General features: G+C 47.1%; 1 protein-coding gene across 1 annotated transcript in view; it reads right to left on the reverse strand.

Moving 5' to 3' along the window:
- TGM4 (transglutaminase 4) overlaps positions 1-20693 on the reverse strand; it is a 35209-nt gene extending 14516 nt beyond the window's left edge. Inside the window, exons 1-8 of the mRNA XM_074405307.1 lie at positions 20551-20693; positions 19687-19802; positions 18461-18495; positions 11584-11794; positions 9281-9387; positions 6583-6712; positions 3943-4061; positions 3205-3312 (exon numbers count right to left, since the gene is read on the reverse strand). Coding sequence (XP_074261408.1) covers positions 3205-3312; positions 3943-4061; positions 6583-6712; positions 9281-9387; positions 11584-11794; positions 18461-18495; positions 19687-19802; positions 20551-20693 — 969 coding nt within the window. The remainder of the gene's footprint in view (positions 1-3204; positions 3313-3942; positions 4062-6582; positions 6713-9280; positions 9388-11583; positions 11795-18460; positions 18496-19686; positions 19803-20550) is intronic.
- Between the last annotated feature and the right edge of the window lie 838 nt (positions 20694-21531).

Genomic DNA, 21531 nt, shown 5'->3' on the forward strand with positions numbered 1-21531 from the left:
AAACTCTTACAGTATGCTACAATTTCTGAATCCTGTTTGGGGGTTTGCTCAGTTTTAATCTATAAGAAGTCTCAAACAATGGTGTGACCTGGGCCTCCCGTGGCCTCTCAGGTCATGTGGCTGGACAAGCCTCTTCATTTATCAAAACTGGAGAGAGAGCAGAGGCCAACCCCAGACTCAAGAGCGGTCAGACGGAATGAAAACAGATGAAAGGGAGACAGGCAAAGGGTCCTAGGCAAAGCAGGACACACACCTCCCATCTTAACTGTCACCCAGCCTCTGCTCTGGTCCGGCTGCTGCATCCTACTGCGAAATTGAGTGGCCCCAGCCTGGCAGTGCCCGCTAGTCCCAAGCCGTCTATAGAGCAATGGTGGGGGGGGAGGTGGGGGGAGAGGAGACAGAAAAGGAAGGGGAGTGATGCTGAGCCCAAAGGACATCAGGACTTTCAAAACTCCTGATGCACAAAGCTCTGTCACCCTGTGCCCAGGTGTGGTAGACAGTCATCGAGATGGCCCCCAGTAGTTCCCTCTTCTAGACCCAGCAACTCACTTCTGACCAACAGAATGCAGCAAAAGTGACGGCTGTCACTTCTGAAATGAGGTAACAAAGGCTGTGGCTTCCAGCCCCTCCCTCTCTTGGCCACTCCTCTCTGTGGCCACTCCCTCTCTTGCTCGCTCACTCTGATGGAAGCTGGCTGCCATGCTGTGAGCTTCCCTGACCTGAGACTGCCCACAGCCAGGTAAGTGAGCCTGGAAGTAGATCCTCCCCCAGAGATCTTAAGCCAGAACATTCAGCTAAACCACACCTGGATTCCTGACCCACAGACATGGGAGCGAATGTAGGTTTGTTGTTTCGGCCACTGTGTCTTGGGGTAACTTGTTACTCAGCAATGGATAACGAACGCACCCACTGCTGCGCTGACTTCCCTGTCCGGTGTGGGAGTCGTCTTTAGGCGGCCCTACCAGAAGCTCCGCCTACTAGTCAGATTCCCAGATCCCGGAGGCCCACTGATGGCCATGGACTTCTAGGGGGAAAGGAGCAATCTTTATAGGGAATCTGGGAAGGGGAAGGGCCTCTGAAGCAGGCTGGGGTTCTCAGACTCCCGAGCATGGAAGCTAATGTGCAGTAACCGAATTCTGGAAGTGACTCCTGCAACAACTTGGCGTTCTGAAGTACCTGAGGAGGTGGCTGCGAGGGCATTAGGAGGGAGCACTGGAGTGCTCTCCTGCACTCCGGTGGTCGGGTCAGGAGAGCTGTAGGAGGGAGCACTCCAGTGGTCGGGTCAGGAGACCTGGCTCAACCACCACTGTGTAGTCCTTGGCCAACTGCTGCTTCTCCCTGGGTTGATTTCCTCACGGCCGAAACAAGTGGCAGCTTAGCTCACTGCTTCCCAAACCCCAACACTTGTAAGAATTACCTCGGAATGGGCCCACAGCGTGTCAGACCCTGGGCTGGGCACTTGTGTGTTATTGAGACCTCATAGTCACCCAATAGATGAGATAACAGAAGCCCAGAGAGGCTTAGAGTCTTGGCCAGAGTCACGGAGCTTGAAAGGAGAGAAGCAGCCAAGTACGTGTGAGTCCACCTGCACCACTGAAAACTAGGGCCCCTCGTGGCAGGTTCTGTCTGCTAATGACTTAGTCTCCTTTACTTGGTCTCTCTCAGCATCCAGCCTGGCCACCTGCTGGCCCCTGGGCCAGAGAATAAGCATACCAGCATGGGGGTAAAGGGGAAAGAGCGGGCACACTGGACTCCATGCCTGGGCCCCAGAGGGTCAGCGTGAGAGCCCCCAGTAATTCCACCAGCCCCTAAGGTGCAGGGGAATGGGAGCCCCAGCATTTATGAGGCACACCACGTGCAATAGGCTCACAGCCTCGCTGCAAGGAGGGCATTTCAAGAGCCCCTGACTTAAGACCAATCTGTCACAGCAGTTCAGCTCACAGACTCCCCTAGAGATGAATATACGTCTGCCTGCCACCCACAGATGGCAAGAGTAGCCACTTGTCTGAACTCAGTGGACCTTTGGAGAGTGGTCCTCATTGGCATTGGGAGATCCCTGGGAGTTCCAAGGTCTGTGATCATTTACATAGTAATCATTTACATAATAATCCATTTACATAATAATCCCCAGGTCATACTTGCCTTCTTCACTCTTATTCTCTCCCAAGTGTAGAGAGGATGAAAAATCGACATGGTTTCAGATTCCACATTGCAAGCAACTTTAAGAAGCTGCCAATTATGGAGCCTGGATATAGTATCTTCCATTACGTAAAAAGGCTATGGGAATATTCCTGCCTTTTTAAATCTATGTATCTGTATGATGCCAGATGTTCATATATTCCAACTAAGACAATAAATGCAGAAGCAACTATGAAATCCCAGCTGGCTGGAATTCCAGCAAGTCAGACATTGAAGAGATTTGCAAAAATGGAAAACAATGCCACTCTTCTCACTACATACTTTATGCTTTGAAAAATATTGGCTTTTTAAAATAAAAATATATTATTTATGTTAACATGTAATGGAATTATCATTCTTTTAGAATAAATAGTTCTAAACTTTTCAGTTTTAATTTCTAATACAGAAAATATTGGTCAATATAAACACATCTCATTTGGGGTCCTCAGTTATTTTTAAAAGCATAAAAGGGTCTTGAGACCAAAATATGTGAGAATTGCTACTCTGAACACATTGACTTCCAAGTAGCCAGGCGGAGCAGAGAGACCAACTATACTGTTTGCCAAAGACCAAGGGGTTTTCTGGGGCATAGTATTCTCAATGCTAAAACCAGGAAAGTCCCAAGTGAACTGGAAATTTGCTCACCATAACTGAAGCTAAGTTTGCAGGTAGTAAGTGGACCTTCCGTATTAATCTCATTTTGCAGATGGGGAAACTGAGGCTCGGACACGTGAAGCCACTTACACCTAAGGTCAGCCCATACATGGCAGGGCTGGGATTCAGGCTCAGGTCTGACTTGAAAACCTGCTCTCAGAACAGATTTCAGTAATGTCTATTTCTTAATGGTTTTGAAAGGTTGATCGGCCATGGCACTGCTGTACTTCAAAGGCTCACAGTCTAGCTGGGGGAAAACAGAAAACTGCTGAGCAATTGGCAAGTACAAGACAGCATCAAACTGGGGGCAAAATTACTCTGACTTCTGTGTAATGGAATCTTTTACACGGAGCCCAGGCTTTCCACACCTACCAGAGCACACATGGCCCTGCACACCAGCACGGGATCCCTCCTATCTGTGGGCTTGAGGGAGGTCTCACTCAGCAGGGAGATGCAGCAGTCCAGGATATTTTTCTCAAACTATTTTGGGAAATGAAGAAAGAGGCAGTTAAGACTTTCCCTGTGGCAGAAACTTAACACAAACTGTCTAATTTGCATATCATAGCCACCCTATAGCATAACCCATCTTCCCTGCCTGCAGTCTCATAAAATGTCCACCACAGCATTAAAAATTAGAAACATTTAAATGTCTGGCCACAGGGCAATAGTTAAGTAAGTTTATAGAGCAATAGCATGCAGCCACTAAAAGGCAGTACAAGAAGTTTTTTATACCATGGGGAAGATTCCTTTGTAATCAAGTCAAATAAATGAAACAGGCCAGGTATGGAGGCTCACGCCTGTAATCCCAGTACTTTGGGAGGTGATCACCTGAGATTGGGAGTTCAAGACCAGCCTGACCATGGAAGAGCCATCCCCACCCCCCCATGTCTCCCTCATGGGAAGTCTCCTGGGAGGGTTTCTGCCTAGGACTCTACCCCATCTGTGCAACCTGGGCAGTCACCCCTCTCTGGCCAAGTTTCACATGTATGAGACTGGCGTTTGACCTGAGGTTCACAAACCTTTCTCCACAACCTTTACTAGCTACTACCCAACTAAAAGTTTGATCTAGCAAATGAGGCCTGGTCCAGCCACATGATGACAAATCATTACCTGACCAAAGTTCCAGGGTCTGTATTTGATACTTCCGGCAACTCCCACGTAATGGCCGCCCGTGTCGTTGAGGATGTACTCTTTACGCTCCTCCTCGTCAGGCAGGAAAACCGTGTCCTCTGAAGCAAACCACACATCCACAGAGGTTATGGCACACCCTGGGACAGTGGCACGCTTGCCACTGGGGACTGTCTGTGCTGGGGATCTTCAAGGTCTTTGTGAGGGACTTGGAACAGCCAATGTTCGGGACGGAGGTGGGCGGGAAGGAAGATCAAAAGAACTTCCTAAGCCAGCTGTAGGGAACTTCCCCTGGGAAATCTGGAGCAATTTAAGCATGAGTTAAGAAAAGGATGGGTCAGGCGCCGGTGGCTCAGGCCTGTAATCCCAGCACTTTGGGAGGCCGAGGCGGGTGAATCACGAGGTCAAGAGATCGAGACCATCCTGGTCAACATGGTGAAACCCCGTCTCTACTAAAAATACAAAAATTGGCTGGGCATGGTGGCGCGTGCCTGTAATCCCAGCTACTCAGGAGGCTGAGGCAGGAGAATTGCCTGAACCCGGGAGGCGGAGGTTGCGGTGAGCCGAGATCGCGCCATTGCACTCCGGCCTGGGTAACAAGAGCGAAACTCCGTCTCAAAAAAAAAAAAAAGAAAGAAAGAAAAAGAAAAGGATGAATCATAAACCACTGAAAAGACAGAGTTCATGAGTCCATACAGATGGTAGAGAGAGAGAGATGGATAGGGGTGAAGGGAGGGCTCTGCCTACAGGAAACGTCAGGCGGTAGCAGGTAAACATGGTGGAGAGCTGGCCTTGGAAAATCACTGTGCAGCCATCACAGTGAAGAACGGTTGAAGCAAGAACCATCAGTGGATGCTAAATCTAGGGGTGCAGAATTTTGATGAGGATCAGGATATTTGGATGGTCTTAAAGTGCGTCCACATAGATTACTCATTACAAAAAATTTTATAAAGTAAGCATATAGCAGAAAAACTGGACAACGCCTTGACCAAATGATCACATTCAACATTCCCAGCGAGGGGCAGGCAGACACTGTGTGCCTCCAGATATGATTTTCTGAGAAGGACATGTCATTTACAGGATATTCAGCAAGGACTGTATAACCTGAATCTAAAGATGACAAATCATCAGACCCAAAATGACAAATGATCTGTTAAAAGGGGGACTTCTATTCCTCAAAAATATGTCAAAAAAGAAAAAGGCTGAGAAATTGTTCCAGATTAAAGGAGGTAAAGAAACATAACTATATGCAAAATATGATTCTAGACTGGATCCTGTTTTGGAGGGAAAAAAATGTTATTAAAGAACATGATAAAATCAACTGACCAGCTGGGCATGGTGGCTCACACCTGTAATCCCAGAACTATGGAAGGCTAAGGTGGGTGGATCACCTGAGGTCAGAAGTTCAAGACCAGCCTGGCCAACATGGTGAAACCTCATCTCCACTAAAAATACAAAGATTAGCTGGGCGTGGTGGCATGAGCCTGTAATCCCAGCTACTCGGGAGGCTGAGGCAGGAGAATCACCTGAACCCAGGAGGTGAGGTTTCAGCGAGCTGAGATGGCATGATTGCACTCCAGCCTGGGCAACAACAGTGAAACTCCATCTCAAAAATAAATAAATAAATAATTAAGTGTCCAAACTGGAATACAGATAGTAGATGAAAGTGTTATGCTAACACTTAATTTACTGAAGTTGACAACTGTCTTGTGGTTATATGAGAGAATACCCTTGTTATTAGGGATTATACCTTAAAGGGTTTAGGGGTAAAAAAGCAACTTATATGTAACTTACTGTCAAATGGTTCAAAAATAAAAAGCACACACACGTGTGTGTGTGTGTGTAGAGGAGGGAGGGAGGGAAAATGATTAAGTAAATGGGGCAAAATGTTAACAATAGGTAAACCTGGAAAAAGGGTATAGGTTGTTCTTTATACCATTTTTGCGACTTTTCTGTGAGCTCAAAATCATTTCCAAATACAAAGTTTTAAAAAAGAGCTCCTTGGCTTCTAGCATGGGCACCTGATGGCTTTTGACTTCAAGAAGGCTGCAGGAGGAGGGGCAGGCGTGGAAAAGGGTTGACACAGAATGTGCTGCATTTGAGGCTGCAACAAGATGTCCAGCACCCTCTGGAGAGAAGCCGGTGCTGGCGATGGCAGAAGTAGCCTCGAGTGCCATTTGTATCAAGGTTCCAGTGTAGCCACAGGAAGCAGTGAGCTGGTACATATGAGGAAGTGGAGAGAAGAGAACAGAACTAAGGGAGCAGAAGGGAGAAACCAACCGCAATTCAGGCTCTGCCCAGAGTTGGCAAGGAAGAAGCCCTTGCTTGTCCCTCCCCACCCCCACCAAGGCAGCCTCTGCACAGCGGTGGAGGCAGAAGCGTGCTGGGGCAGGGCAAGGCATTAGGGAGAAGTGCAAATGGGGAATAAATAACTCCATTCTAAAGAGCCTGGTCACAAAGAAAATGCTCCAATGGTGTCTGTGATCTGTTCCTGGGTCACATCCCTCAAATTAGTTTGCAAGTACCTTGAGAGCAAACAAAAGCTCATAGACTATGCATTACACACAACAGGTTTTGCCCGGGGCACCTGCCACTCCCCAGCAGAACTGAGATTCGTAGTACCTTTACACCACGGGTTGAAGAGAAGGTATAGGATGTTTTCCTCAGACTTAAGGATGTGGCTTCCAGTTTTCACATGTAGTTGGTAACGCCCCACGATGGCATTGGGGGTGCTGGTGACAGCCACTGTGACCTGAGCAAACCACAAGATAAGGTGGACACCACACCCTCTGGCCAGATCCCAAATCCTACAAATGCTTCCCAGAAAAATCCATCAGTCCTAATAAATCATCCCATCTGGAACCAGCCCAGAGACAAGGAATGGTCAGGACCCCGGACAGCCAGGAGTGCTCTTGCAAGGGAAGGATGCATGCGACAAAAAAGCAGCCGCACACAGCATGAGGCTTTGGCAAGTCCTTCAAGAGCCCTAGACACACTGGACTCGAGAAGCTGGTGGACATTTTCATCTCCCCGAACTTCACTCCCTTCACCACAGCCTGTAGGTTGTTATGAAAATGCTGTAGATAAAACACACATAAGATGCTGACATAGTTGGCTCTGTGTCCCCACCCAAATCTCACCTCAAATTATAATCCCAATAATCCCCACATGTTGAGGGAGGGACCCAGTGAGAGGTGACTAGATCATGAGGGTAGTTTCCCTCATGCTGTTCTGGTGATAGTGAGTGAGTTCTCACAGGAGCTGATGGTTTTCCCCGCTCTTGCTCTCTCTCTCACCTGCTACCATGTAAAATGTGCCTGCTTCCCCTTCTGCCATGATTGTAAGTTTCCTGGGGTGTCCCCAGCCATGTGGAACTGTGAGTCAATTAAACTCCTTTTCCTTATAAATTAACGGTCTCAGGTATTTCTTTAGAGCAGTGCAAAAATGGACTAAGAAAGGTGTTTAGCTCAGTGACTGGAACTTCAGACGAAAGGTAAAATGTCAGCTGTCTTTGGAGCAAAAAACACCTTTCTCTTGGAATACAAGCAGCCAGAGTCCCAGAGGGCCATTGGTCAAAGGGTGTCCAGGCCTTTATCCAGCCTTTTAGGATAAATAATAACTAGAGAGATAATTAGGATAAATCAATATTGCTGTAGCCACAAATGGTACCGGCAATAATTCTCATCATTGTCACAAGACACTTTCATTGCGGTCCAAGATCCTCCCATGAGGTGCTTATTATTAGAAGAAAACTCACAGGAGGAATAGGCTCTCAGTTCAAATCCCAATTCCACCCTCCCTCCACCTTTTTTGAGACAGAGTCTTTCTCTGTCACCCAGGCTGGAGTGCAATGGTGCAAACACGGCTCATTGCAGCATTGAACTCCCAGGGTCAAGCAATTCTCCTACCTCAGCCTCCCAACTAATTGGAACTACAGGTGCTCACCACCACATCTGGATAATTATTTCTTTTCTTTTCTTTTCTTTTTCTTTTTTTTTTTAGTAGAGATGGGGTATCCCTGTGTTGCCCAGACTAGCCAGCTCTACCTCTTACTGGCTGTATTACCTTGGCTGGTTACTTAACCTCTCCTGTACCTGTTTCCTTCTTTAAGAATTTGGAATAACAGATCCCCTTCTTTGTGGTAGCATTGTGAAAACTAAACAAGCTAATATATATAAACGTTTCACTGTCATCATTTTGCTGGTGGGGAAACAGGTTCACAGAGGTGGCCCAAGAGGTAGAGCTGGGATCAACCTCACTGTGCTATGACTCCAGAATCCACAAGGCTAACTCCCGATACCCTTCTTGTGGCAAGGGGGAGGCGGTTGTGCCCTCAGTGTTCATTACAATGGAACCCAGGAGAACCAGCCTTCTAGGGTGCAGGAAATGTCCTCCACCATCTGGGTGGTGGTTCCACAGCTCTATTCATATGTAAAAATTCATTGCACGAACCGTTAAGATTTGTGTCCTTTACGTGTGTTATATGTCAATTAAAAAAACTTTAAAAATAACACTTTTTGAGTAAAGAAATGCAGCTCCTGCCCACACCCCATGCCCACCTCGGGAGAGATTTTCTTGATACCCTAAAAAACACTCAAATGCAAAATTGTGGTTGGGAGTCTGGGATCTGGATGGGAGGGAGAGGAAGCAAGAGCCCGGGGCACTAGGGAGGATTCCAGCGGCAGCTGGCCCATTCATCTCATTTCCACCAGCAGACTCTGCTTCTACAAAAACCCAACGTAATTGTCATTTTAAAATCATGGCATTAGCCTAGCATTAAACTTCTAGGGATTTAGCCTAAGGAAATATCCACAAGCTAGTCCGAAGATCTGGCTGAGAGATAGACTGGAGACAACTGTGAACACCCAGCACTCCCCAAAAGGGTGGAAAACCAGCCACCGCAAGCCCACACTCGTGGGCAGGAGCCACTGTGAAAAGTGTTCATTAGGCCTTGTCAAGCGAGTGGAGCTCGAGGTGGACTACCTGCACTTTGTATGTGACCATGACATAGAAAAGCCTGGCAGAAAGGATGGGTAACTTAATTGGTGGAACCATGGGTTATTTTTATGTACTTCTCTCCACTCATGTCCTCCAGTGAACATTGTTCCCTTTGAAATGAAAAGCAGAAGGGTGACCGGTAGGGGTTTGGCCACAGTCAGAGGTACTGTGTGCTTGCAGGAGGCGGAGGGGGGAAACAGACGTTTGGAGACACGACCCCTCTGTCATGCTGTGCTTTAAACCACATTACCGACTGACAGGTGGCAAAGCAAATAGGGGCTGCTCCCATTAGGAGGAATCCGCCAGCCCGCTGGGTGCTCACCTCTTTGCCAGACTCATTGCGAAGGGATGCCTGCCAGTTGTGGTGGTCTGAGGGCTTCCTTGGGTCGAGCTCCACCAGGGTGTGTCTGATGATACTAGGATTCAGCCCTGGAGACATGCAAAGGGAACAGAGTCTGGACATTGGCCCAGGCATGGGCCACCCCCGAGACAATCTCCCCTGCTTCAGGGGTACCTACTGCCCACTCACGAGGCCCCCATCCCTCCTGTCCAGGCTTATTTGTCCCCTGGCTCCCTGGGTCCGCTTCTCTAATTCTGCAGGTGCCTTCCTCTGCCCCACATGACCAGTTTTAGTTTTCTACTCAATTTAGATGAGCTCCCTGCCTCCTCCTCTCCGCGTCTTCCCTTTTTTTCCATCAGATCCAGCCCTCCCTAGAGCTCCTGCCTCTGTCACGTGCTCACTGGAGTTACTGTTGGTCTAACTCCACTGGCTAGTGCCACAGCCCCGCAAGCTGGTCCACTCCGCGTAATGCAGGGGAACAGCTTAGCCTTTGTTACTCTCATCTGGAGGAGGCAGATGCCACCACCTACCCTGCACGCTGTCACAGGATCTTCATTGAAAGGTCAGCCAGGTTATGTCATGAGCTCCAGGGACTACTGGAAAAAAACCCAACCTCTTTCCATAGCCCACAGGCGGCCCTCAGTGAGGCTTCTCTCCAACTCCCCCTTTTCCTCCCTGTCATGACTGGGTTTCTGGTCCCCAGAGACTTAGCTCATGACAAACAGCACGTGACCACAAGTGTTGTCTCCTCGGGGCCCTGGCACTTGCCATGCTTGTGGCTGGGAACACCCTGCTCTCAGCTCTTCACACGGTGGCTCCTATGTGGGACGTGGGTCTCAGCAGGGTCACTTCCCAAGGAAGTCCTTCCAACCCCGACAGAGTCAGCCCCGCCCTGATCTGCTGTTTTCTCTCTTGCTGGAGGAGCCTCTTGTTTTGGTTTCTTCATCATATTTGGCCCTGTCTGAAATTATCTTTTGTTTGTTTGTTGCTTTCTCTGCTAGTACGGTCAGGTCTAGGAGGCAAGGACCGCTTTACCTCTGGGTTCCCTGGCACAAAGTAGGCACTCAACAAACATTTGCTGAGTGAGCGAGTCTCACTGCATCACACATAGAGAGTGCTCAGTGCAACGCCTGATGTGTGGCAGGTGCTCAGAAGTTCTGGGCGAGGGAATATACATGGACTCAGGGCCAGTATAAAGTCACTGAAGTCAGGGACAGCAAGGTCCCAGTCCATGGTTGAGCAGGCAGCTCATGGCATGGCACACAGTATGTGCTTATTTTGTACTGGAGGAAGGGAACGGAGGCTGTTCTGACTGATCTCCACCAGCATGGTGGAGGAGACCCTCCGCCTGTCATTCACTTAGAGAAGGAGCAAAAGGAGCTCTCTCCCCAGAAGTGGGATGCCCTCCTGTAAAGTAGATCTACTTGATCTAATTTTTTTTTTTTTTTTTTTGGAGACAAGAGTTTCACTCGTCGCCAGGATGAAGTGCAATGGCGCTATCTCACCTCACTGTAACCTCTGCCTCCCAGGTTCAAGCGATTCTCCTACCTCAGTCTCCCGAGTAGCTGGGATTACAGGCACCCATCACTATGCCCTACTAATTTTTGTATTTTTAGTAGAGATGCAGTTTCACCATGTTGGGCAGGATGGTCTTGAACTCCTGACCTCAGGTGATCTGCCTACCTCGGCCTCCCGAAGTGCTGGGATTACAAGCATGGACCGCCATGCCTGGCTTACTTGAACTATTTTTAAAACTTAACAACAGCATTAAAGAAGACCCTCCTCCATTATCCTACCACAAGATCTAATACATTTTCTCTCTGTTCCCCCAGTTGTACTTATGCACACATATTTACCTAACTATAACAAATGTGTGAGCCTTTTCCTATTATATTTGCAACCAAAATGTGATATTTTAATCATTATTACTGCTTGCCTCCAGCCCACCCAGCTATGGCGTAGGCACACCTCAGTCCTATGATTTGCCTCTACACAACGTTCCAGACCCCACTGAAGCAGATGCCTGCTGAGTCGCCTCCTCCCTCTGCTCTGGCCCCTCCCCTGCTTAGCAAAGGAATCGGAGCCTCACTGTGTGCCAGGTCCTGACTGAGCTTCCATTCTACCCTCATCATACCTCCTAATATTCCCACTTTACAGATGGAGAAACTGGGGATCGGGGAGGGGAAGGCACTCCTAGCTCATACTGGCCGGAAAGGGCCACTCCAGCATCCAGGGACCCGTGTGGTCCCTCCCCCAAGCCCACGAATAGGGCCCCAAGGCTTCACCTGTGCTGAATTGCAGTTTCAGTTCGTGGTAGGATTGCAGAGGCTGGTTCAGCGCCAGCCGCAGGTGAAACACCTGCCCTCTCCGGAACACAGGACTGCTCGTGTGGAACTCCTTCGTGTGGTGAGAAATGGCATTCTCCTGCTTCAAGAAGTCAACATGGAGAACCTGCAGCTCTGTCAGCAACACAGCATGGTGGGGAAAGAGCACAGAGAATGTTTATTCCCTGATCACCTCCTCCTGGGTTTAAAATCTGACAGTGTGTGGAGGCGGAGCCAGGCTTTCAAGTCGGGCATCCCTGCTCCACCTCTGACTGGCTATGAATCTGTCTGAGACTCAGTTTCCTCACCTGTAAGATGAGTGTGCACGTACCTACCTTGTGGGGTTACATGAGGATGAGCTGAGAGCAGTGGACTCAAGTGCTCAGTCATGTAACCCTGAAAGGTAGGTAGATGCATGCCCACCTTACAGGTAAGGAAACTGAGTCTCAGACAGTGAGTCTGTGAGTGGCTGTTAGGCAAGGCCCCCTCCCCAACTACCCCTCTCTGCAGACATGGTGTCAGGAAAAAGCTGGAGCCAGGATGCTCTCTGTTAACCCAGAAGCTGGAGGGAAAGAGGGGATCGGGCAAACTGAGGCGGGAACAGATGACCCCTGGGGTTGCTCCACTGCCTGTTCAGCCCAGACTCCTATCAGCTTCCAATCAGACACCATCCTGAGGCCAGAGTTCACATCCTGAAGGAAGGGTGGGGTGCAAAGTGGCTGGGGTAAAGCCTTTTGATCCAAATAGAGGAAGAAGCACCAAGGAGTTCTCATGATCCGAGGCCAAGACCACTTGCATTATAAATGGGACTTTCAAGGCCAGACGCAGTGGCTCGCTCCTGTAATCCCAGCACTTTGGGAGGTTGACAGGACGGATCACCTGAGGTCAGGAGCTGAGATTGAGCCAGTGCACTGCAGACTGGGTGACAGAGTGAGACTCCGTTCCCCCCCACAAGAAAAGGGGGGATGTTTTTATTCAATGCTGAAGTGAAAAGTACATCCGGTAAAAGAAATACTCTCCATGTGCATAATACACCCTTTTCTGTAACCTATGAATTTCTTACCATGTATCTGTTATAATGACATTTCTTTGTGTTACCTCAGCTTGGAACCCAAAACCCTCCCCTTTATCTAAAATTCAAACTATTCCCAGGCTCAAGAGTCATGAAGGGAAATGTGTTTTGGCTGCATGTTGAAACCACCTGGGGGGGTATAAAACTGTATATGCTTTCCCCCAGCAACTCTAATACAATTGATCTGAGTGGGGCGTAGCCTCTATGTTTTCAACGCTTTCCAGACAATTCCAGTGGGCAGAGGGCGTGGTAAAACACAGACTGCCGGGCCCACCCCAAGTTTCTGATTCAGCACATCTAGGGTGTGGCTGAGAATTTGCCTCTCCAGCAGCTTCCTTGATGACGCTGACATTGCTGGCCCAGGAAGCACACATTGAGAACTCCTAGATTAGGAAGCCCCACTGTGGCCTGTGAGGTAAACTGAGGTGAGACGCAGGGATCTTCCCCTGCTCCCGAGGGCTCACGCAAAGTGGAAACTCATCCTCTGCAGAGATATCATGGAGGCCAGCCACGGACACGTGGGCTTTCGTGACTAAAGAATGGATGGAGTGGTCACGCCCACATCAGAGGGCTACCTTGGGGATGTGGCCAGTGATGTGTTTGGAGACAGCACAGCTCACTCTTGCTGGAGTGGCTTTGGGATTGGTGTCTGGACAAGAAGGCAAGCCCCCAGCAAGTGGCCTTCCTTCCGCACTGCTGCATAGGGCCTGGGAACCTGCTCCCTCCAGCAGGGAGGACACCTGGCAGACAAACTACCTTCCCAGGTGTCTCCCCTTTTTGGGCTAAAATCTTGGGGTGGGCCCATAGCTAGCTGGAGCATCTTAGCCCATCTGTGCTACTACGATGGAACATCTGAGACTGGACCATTTAGAAAGAATAGAAATTTACTTCTGACAGTTCTTGCAAACAACCATTCCAGATGAAAGGTCTGGATGAGCATAAGAGACTACTGAAAAAAAGTAAAGTTATGAGTGCTGAATGAGACACACAGAAAAAAAAAACATGTCACAACTAATTGTTAAAGGAATTGAACACATCCTGTGTGACTCCACTGGAGGTCCCACCGGACCTCACCCCATGTGCCTCTTCCCTTTGCTGATTTTTCTTTGTACCTTTTGCCACAATAAATCACATCCCCCTCCACAGTGTCCATATTGCTGTCTGAGGCTATCACCACCTGCCAGCAGGCACTGCTGGACAGTCTCCTTCCTTGACTGCTTGTGGGAGCGCAGCCTCAGCAGAATGCATACCAGTTATGAAAAATTTGAAACATCACCTCTTTCTGTAGAGGTCTGGGATTCCCCCAAACTAAGAAAATAAACTAAACAGTTGTCCTTGGCTCATAGGCATAAATTGACTCCTAGTCACAGTTGTCACTGGTTTAGGGGATAAATGCCAATCCTCTTTGGAGTGATTTATTTTCCACCAAAGTTTTATGGAATTCCTGCAGATAAAGTCACACTCAAGATGAGCTTATAGCCCTAAATTTTAAAGCAAAAAATCCACTATTTCAGCAGAAACCACACAAGTATTCTTCCAAGAAATCAGATAATATACAGACTATAAAATAATGTACAGAGACTATGGACCAGGTGCAGTGACTCATGCCTATAATCCCAGCACTTTGGGAGGCTGAGGCGGGAGGATCCCTTGAGCCCAGGAGTTCAAGATCAGTCTGGACAACATAGGGAAACCCTGTCTTTACAAAAAAATTTTTTTAGTTAGCTGAGAATGGTGGTGTGCACATGCAGTCTCAGCTACTTGGGAGGCTGAGGCAAGAGTTTCGCTTGGGCCTGGGAGGTCAAGGCTGCAGTGAGCCATGTTCACACCACTACACTACAGCCTGGGTGACAGAGTAAGACCTTACTTCAAAAACTAATAAATAAAATAAAATATTTAGGTCGGGCGCGGTGGCTCGCGCCTGTAATCCCAACACTTTGGAAGGCCGAGGCAGGTGGATCACGAGGTCAAGAGATCGAGACCATCCTGGCCAACACGGTGAAACCCCATTTCTATTAAAAATACAAAAAAAAAAAATAGCTGGGCATGGTGTCACACACCTGCGGTCCTAGCTACTCGGGAGGCTGAGGTAGAAGAATCACTTGAACCCAGGAGGCAGAGGTTGCAGTGAGCCAAGATTTCGCCACTGCACTGGAGCCTGGTGACAGAGCAAGGCTCCGTCTCAAAAATAAAGTAAAATATTTAAAAATATATAGACTGGGAGAGAGATCCAAGATGGCTGATCACTAGCAGCTCGGGATTGTAGCTCCCACTGAAAACGCAAAGAACGAGAGGACGCCACACCTTCACATGAATTCTTGTTGCACACGCACCAGGAGATTCCCAGCGGAGGAGCCCCACGGGTCACCAGCGCGACTCTTGTGACCGGCGAGGCGGTTTTGCCGGCGCCTCGGAGCGCTGGTTCTTGGTGCAGAGTCAGAAAGGCACCATCCATCTTAACGCCGCTGATTTGGTCGGCGCAGTGGGTTGCTCAGATTTCGGCGCTGAGAATCAATAAGTTGGACGTCCACTCAGAAACCCAATTACAAAGACGGTAATTATAAAGACCACAGATGGATAAATCTAAAACGAAGGGAAGAAAACAGCCAAAAAAGGCTGAGAATACCCAACATCAGAACGCCTCTCCCTCAGCAGGGGATCCCAGTTCCTCATCAGCAATGAAACAAGGCTTGATGGAGAACGAGTGTGTTCCAATTACAGAAGCAGGCTTCAAAACGTGGATAATAAGAAACTCCTGTGAATTAAAAGAACCTGTGCTAACACAATCTAAAGAAACTAAGAACTTTGAAAAAAGATTTGACGAACTGTCAACAAGAATACAAAATTTAGAGAGGAAAATAAGTGAATTGATGGAACTGAAAAACACATTACGAGAACTACGTGAAGTATGCACAAGTTTTAACAGCCGAATTGATCAAGCAGAAGAAAGGATATCAGAGGTCGAAGACCAACTCAATCAAATAAAACAAGAAGACAAGATTAGAGAAAAAAGGATAAAAAGGAGTGAGCAAAGTCTCCAAGAAATATGGGACTATGTGAAAAAACCTAATCTGCGCTTGATAGGTGTACCTGAATGTGACGAAGAGAATGAATCCAAGCTGGAAAATATGCTTCAGGATATTATTCAGGAAAATGTTCCCAACTTAGTAAGGTAGGATAATATTCAGCTCCAGGTAATACAGAGAACACCACAAAGATATTCCTCAAGAAGAGCAACTCCAAGGCACATAATCGTCAGATTCATCAGGGTTGAAATGAAGGAGAAAATACTAAGGACAGCCAGAGAGAAAGGTCAGGTTACCCACAAAGGGAAGCCTATCAGACTTACAGCAGATCTCTCAGCAGAAACCCTACAAGCCAGAAGAGAGTGGGGGCCGATATTCAACATCCTTAAAGAAAAGAACTTTCAACCAAGAATTTTACATCCAGCCAAACTAAGTTTCATAAGTGAAGGAAAAATAAAGTTTTTTGTGAACAAGCAAGCACTCAGAGAATTCATCACCACCAGGCCTGCTTTACAAGAGCTTCTGAAAGAACCACTATACATAGAAAGGAACAAACAGTATCAGCCTTTCTAAAAAATACCAAAAAGTAAAAAACATCAATATAATGAATAATTTACATCAACTAATGGGCAAAATAGCCAGCTAATATTAAATGACAGTATTAAACTCACATATATCATTATCAATTCTAAATTTAAATTGACTAAATTCCTCAATTCAAAGACAGGCAATTTGGACAAAAAACTAAAACTGTATGCTGCATCCAGACCCATCTCACATTCAAGATACACAAAGACTCAAAACAAAGGATGGAGAGAGACTTACCAACCAACCAGAGAGCAAAAATAAATAAATAAAAAGCAGAAGTTACAATTTTTGCCTCTGATAAAATAGTATTTAAAGCAACAAAGATCAAAAGAAGCAAAGAAGGACATTATATAATGATAAAAGAATTAATGCAACAAGAAGAAGAGTTAAAGGTCCTAAATATACACGCACCCAATACAGGAATACCCAGACATACAAGACTTATAAAGAGACTTAGACTCCCACACAATAATAGTGGGAGACTTCAACATTAATATTAGACAGATCAATGAGACAGAAAATTAACAATGATATCCAGGACTTGGACTCAGATCTGGAACAAGTAAACGTAATTAACATTTATAGAACTCTCCACTTTACACAAAATATACGCTCTTATCAGTACCACATCATATCAACTTAGAAGTTTAAACGAAATGTTGGTTGGCTCCTTGTTTGTTACTCTCTTCCCTCATTTTCTTTCATGTCTCCATTATTAAGGACAATTATAGGCATACCCATATTAGACTGCATTCTAGCCCGGGCAGCAAAGCAATACCCCCATTCTCTCTCCCTCTTCCTCTTTCTCTTTCTTCCTCTTCTTTATTCTTTTTCTTATTATTCTTTTTCAAAAAAATATATATATATATATGGCAGAGACGTGAATCCTCTCTCTCAAATCAGCAGGTGCTTCCCATCACACCACACCACGCTTCCTCAGTCCCAAGGACTCTTTACCCTTCAAGGCTGAGTCTAGGTGAGGTGTCAGCCATCTAAGGAGGAACTCAAAACTCTATGGCCTTGGGACTAAAGAGTCTGATTTCTTTTTAAATGTCACCCTCCAAAAAAGGAGAAGCCGGACACCAGGAGGGTCTGGCTTAGTCCCTTTGCAGAGTTTCAAAGCGGCCATTCCTTAGCTATCAAGCAGCTTCTCAAGCAAGAGAGGAGGCTGCTGAGCAAACCCTGCTGGGAGGTCACAGAGGGCTTGGGGGCTGGGGAGTCGGCACAGGGGTTCAAACCCAGACTCATTGTTCCCTGGCAGCACCCGGGCTCCCTGAAGTAGTACTGGGGGCTCTGGTGCCTGCTCTTGGTGGTGGTAGGGAGCTGCATCCTTATGGGACATAGAGCCTGGCACATGAGCCCCCTCTGCTATTCCCCACTCTGAGAAGCAGTGACACTCTGCAGTAGGGAAATCCATCAAGTGACCTTGAGAAAGGACAAGACGCACCGAGAGACACACTCTACAAAATAACTGGTCTGTACTCCTCAAAAATGTTGAAGTCATGAAGCTCCAAGAACAACAGACGAACTGTTCCAGACAAAGGAGACCAAAGAGGCAAGGCAACGGAACGCAAAGCCCAACGCAGGATTTTCTTCTGCTATACATGACATTATTGGGACAGCTGGTGAAATCTGCATAAAGTCTATGGGTTGGATAACAGTACTGAAATGGTGTTCATGTCCTGGTTTTCATAACTGTATTGGCTACATAAGAGTGTGTCCTTGTTTATAGGAAATACACATCAAAGTATTTAACAATGTAATGTCTGCAAATTACACTCGAGAGTTAAAAAAACAAAAACCTATTTGTCTATCTATCAGTCTGTCTTTAACATCTATGTCATTTATTTGTCCACTGATTGATCAAGAAGGATAAAGAAAATGCATTAATCATTTAGGGAATCTGGATAAAAGATATATGGAAATTCTTATTATTTTTGCAGTCTTTTTGTAAATCTGAAATTATGCCTAAATGAAAAGTTTGTGTTTTTTTTTGTTTTGTAAAAAGAGATGAGACAGACAGGAAGCAGCACAAGGGCCACAAGTTAGAGTGAGAGGGCAATGGCCCCAGGCACCCGGTAGAGGAAAGAGTGGTTTAGGGTCAGCTGGCTGGAGGAGCACAAGGAGCTCCATGGAGATCTCACCCACTCACCTTTTGATGCGTCCATCGTCCCTTCAGCTTCTCTCCTGCAATGCCAGGGAAGACTCTGTCACTAATGCCTGGTGCTTCCACAGCGTTGGTCCTCAGGGGGAGAAAACAGCCCTTTTTATGTGATCCTGGGCTAGATGTGTCCCTGCCGTAGCTGCCAAGGGGCAGGGTTTGGGAAGGGGATGTTGATTAGAAATAATAAAATCCCGGAACCTTCCATATCAGACCTAGGAAATCAGGAGCCAAGACGAGCTGTTGTAAAAGGGACAGAAAATAGAGAATGGCACCTCCTTGTCTGTTATATGAGCCTGACAATGGGTCACCAAAAGCCAGGACTCTATGACCTCCACCACATGTGGCCTGACATTCTGGTTACCATCAAGATCAAGTCTAGGAACAGAGGCTAATCTTTACTAACTTGATGGTTTTCTTCTTGTTCTCTTTTCTTCGAGTTAAAAAAGTAAGAGATGCTTGTGAGTTTTTTGTTTTACATTTTGAATACATAATGTATCCAGATGGTTCACAATTGAAAAAGTGCCCCCCCTCCCTGGTCACCATGATGCATCCTACTACCAGTTTCTTTTAGTTCTTTCCAAAGATGTTGTATGCACTAAGAAGCAAATAATGTATTACTCTGTTTTATTTACACAAATGAGAGCATATCACTGTGTTGTCCAGACCACTGTGTGGTCTCGAACTCCTATGCTCACGGGATCCGCCCAGCTTCATCTCCCAAAGTACTTGGATTAGAGGTGTGAGCTACCACACCTGGCAAGATGGAGCTGTTCCTATTGCACATGGAGAGGTGGCCCAGTCTTTTCACAGCTGCGCAGTCTGTGTGGATGGTCCCTAATGTATGTAGCTCACCTCCCATCCACAGGCATCTGAGTTGCTTCCAATATTTCCCTATTACAATCAGTGCTGCAAAGAGTAAGTTGGTACAGAGATCATTTTACCCTAGTGTAAGTGTATCTATAGGAGATACACTTCCCTTAAGTGGAAATGCTGGGCCAAAGAGCAGAAGCTTTTGTAATTCTGATGGCTATCTGCTCTGCTCTCCACAGGGGCACCTGTGATATTTTTCAATGATGTTATGTCTACTGAAAGGAGCCAGCCTGGCATAGTAGCAGAAATGCCAGAGGAGGAGAGGAGACTCCTGACACCAAAATCCCAACACCACAGTAACTTTCTGGGTGTCACTGGGAACGTTGTCTTCATTAGTGCCTTACCTGAAAAGCAAGGGGACTGAATAATGATGCCAATGGTCTCTTCCAGACCAAAAGCCCAGGGATGGGCAATCACCTTTGCTGGCTTAAGGCACACCAGAGAGCGACGACCCTCATTACTTTGAATAACAATAATGAAGTCAGAGGTTTTCGCTGTTTTGCAGGCAAGCATCTCAGCACTACATTCCTAGATATAATAGAACAAACCAAGCCCTGAAATGCACATGGGATTTACGAAAATCCTTGGCTGGGGTCTGTCTGCAGAGAAGCCCTAGGACCTATGATTACAGGCTCAGGAATGGAAGAAGGATGGTTGCTTTTCTCTATAGTTCCTTTTGCATCCTCAGAATTTAGCACCATGTGCACAAATTACCTATTTAAGAATAAATTTGCTACTTAAAGGGAAAAAGCCTCTGAATAAAAGTCCTGGCCCAGGGTGAGAGGGTCCAGATATTACTTGCTTCACCTCTCTGGGCTTTCTGGGCTCCCTTCATCATGTTTGACAACTGAGGGTCTTCTGCAAGATGAGATTTCATCAGTACCTTCCAGGCCAGAGAATCCAGGGTACCAGAGTGAGTATAAAAGTAAATAAAAGGAATAGACTTTGGGGTTAGACAGAACTGGGCCTCCATCCTAGGTCCTCTGCAGACCCGCTGTGTGACCTCGGGAAGTTACTTCTCTGTGCCTCTGTTTCCCCATCTGGGGGGTAGGAGATAATAACACCCACGCTGCAGGTCAAGTGTCTAAAGGAGGATGCTGTGAGGAGGTGAAGGCATTCCAAATTCTCTGCAAGAAATGAGCTATACCAGGGACCTTACAAAGGGCACCCAATCCCAACACCCTCATTTCACAGATAGGTCTAGTCACAGGCCACTGGGGCTGTCAGCCCCCCGAACTGCAGTCACCACTAGCATCTGGTGGCCAATCCCTGGTGTACTGGGATCAGAGGCAGCCCACTCAAGATCCTCTGCTCTCTGTTCTCCGATGGGACCAGGCGCAGGCACTGCCATGGGACCGGAGGCTATAAAGGTGTCCCAGAAAGGTTGGCATGGTCTAAACTTCACATTACTCCACAGATGATGGGGCTGGGGAGAAGGAAGAAGAGGAAAAGGCAGGCAAGAGCCTGGAAACCACCGGATAAGGTGGGGGACGGAAGACACGTTTCAAGATGAAGTTCACAGAGGACTTTAGCCAGGAATAGAATAGAATCTTCTCATTTTGCATCCCAAGCCCGTAGCATGGCACACAGTGCTCAGTAGATGAGGTAGTGCATGAATAAATGAACAAGTAAGCAAACAGGACAGGGTGCTCCGGTGAGAGCCTGAGAGAGGCCCTGGGCCTGGGCCTGTGTGGCAGGTGCCTCCTGCAGCGGTCAGGGGAGGCTGTGTCCCCTTCTCCCAATGCATGCTGGGAGTCCCTTTTGGAAGAAAAGCCCAATATGCATTGGTTTTGGGGATTCAAGCTCGATCTCTCACCCACCTCTGCACCCACCCCCCAATTCTGAGGATGAAAGAACAGCCAGGTCCCGTCAGACTCTAGGCACCACAGGGGCTGTTCATAGTGCTAAACCTGGAGCTAAATCATGAAGATAGCCATCCTGATACGTTCCCCCCTTTTCTTGTGGAGACAGGAAGGAGTTAGTAAATATGCATCCACACATCTGTGGGAGCAAAATCTTTTCTTCTTGTATCTGAAGATATAAATTCATCTCTAACCTATTTTTTTATTGTATATGTAAACAACTTTATAGGAGAAAATAAAAGAATCCAATAAACGCTGAAGTCACCTCTCATCAAGCTACTCCTCGCGCTTGCCATTGTACACAGATGTGTTTACACGGCATGGAGC

The sequence above is a fragment of the Saimiri boliviensis genome, chromosome 8 (genome assembly GCF_048565385.1).
Source record: "Saimiri boliviensis isolate mSaiBol1 chromosome 8, mSaiBol1.pri, whole genome shotgun sequence".
Taxonomy (NCBI): Eukaryota; Metazoa; Chordata; class Mammalia; order Primates; family Cebidae; genus Saimiri; species Saimiri boliviensis.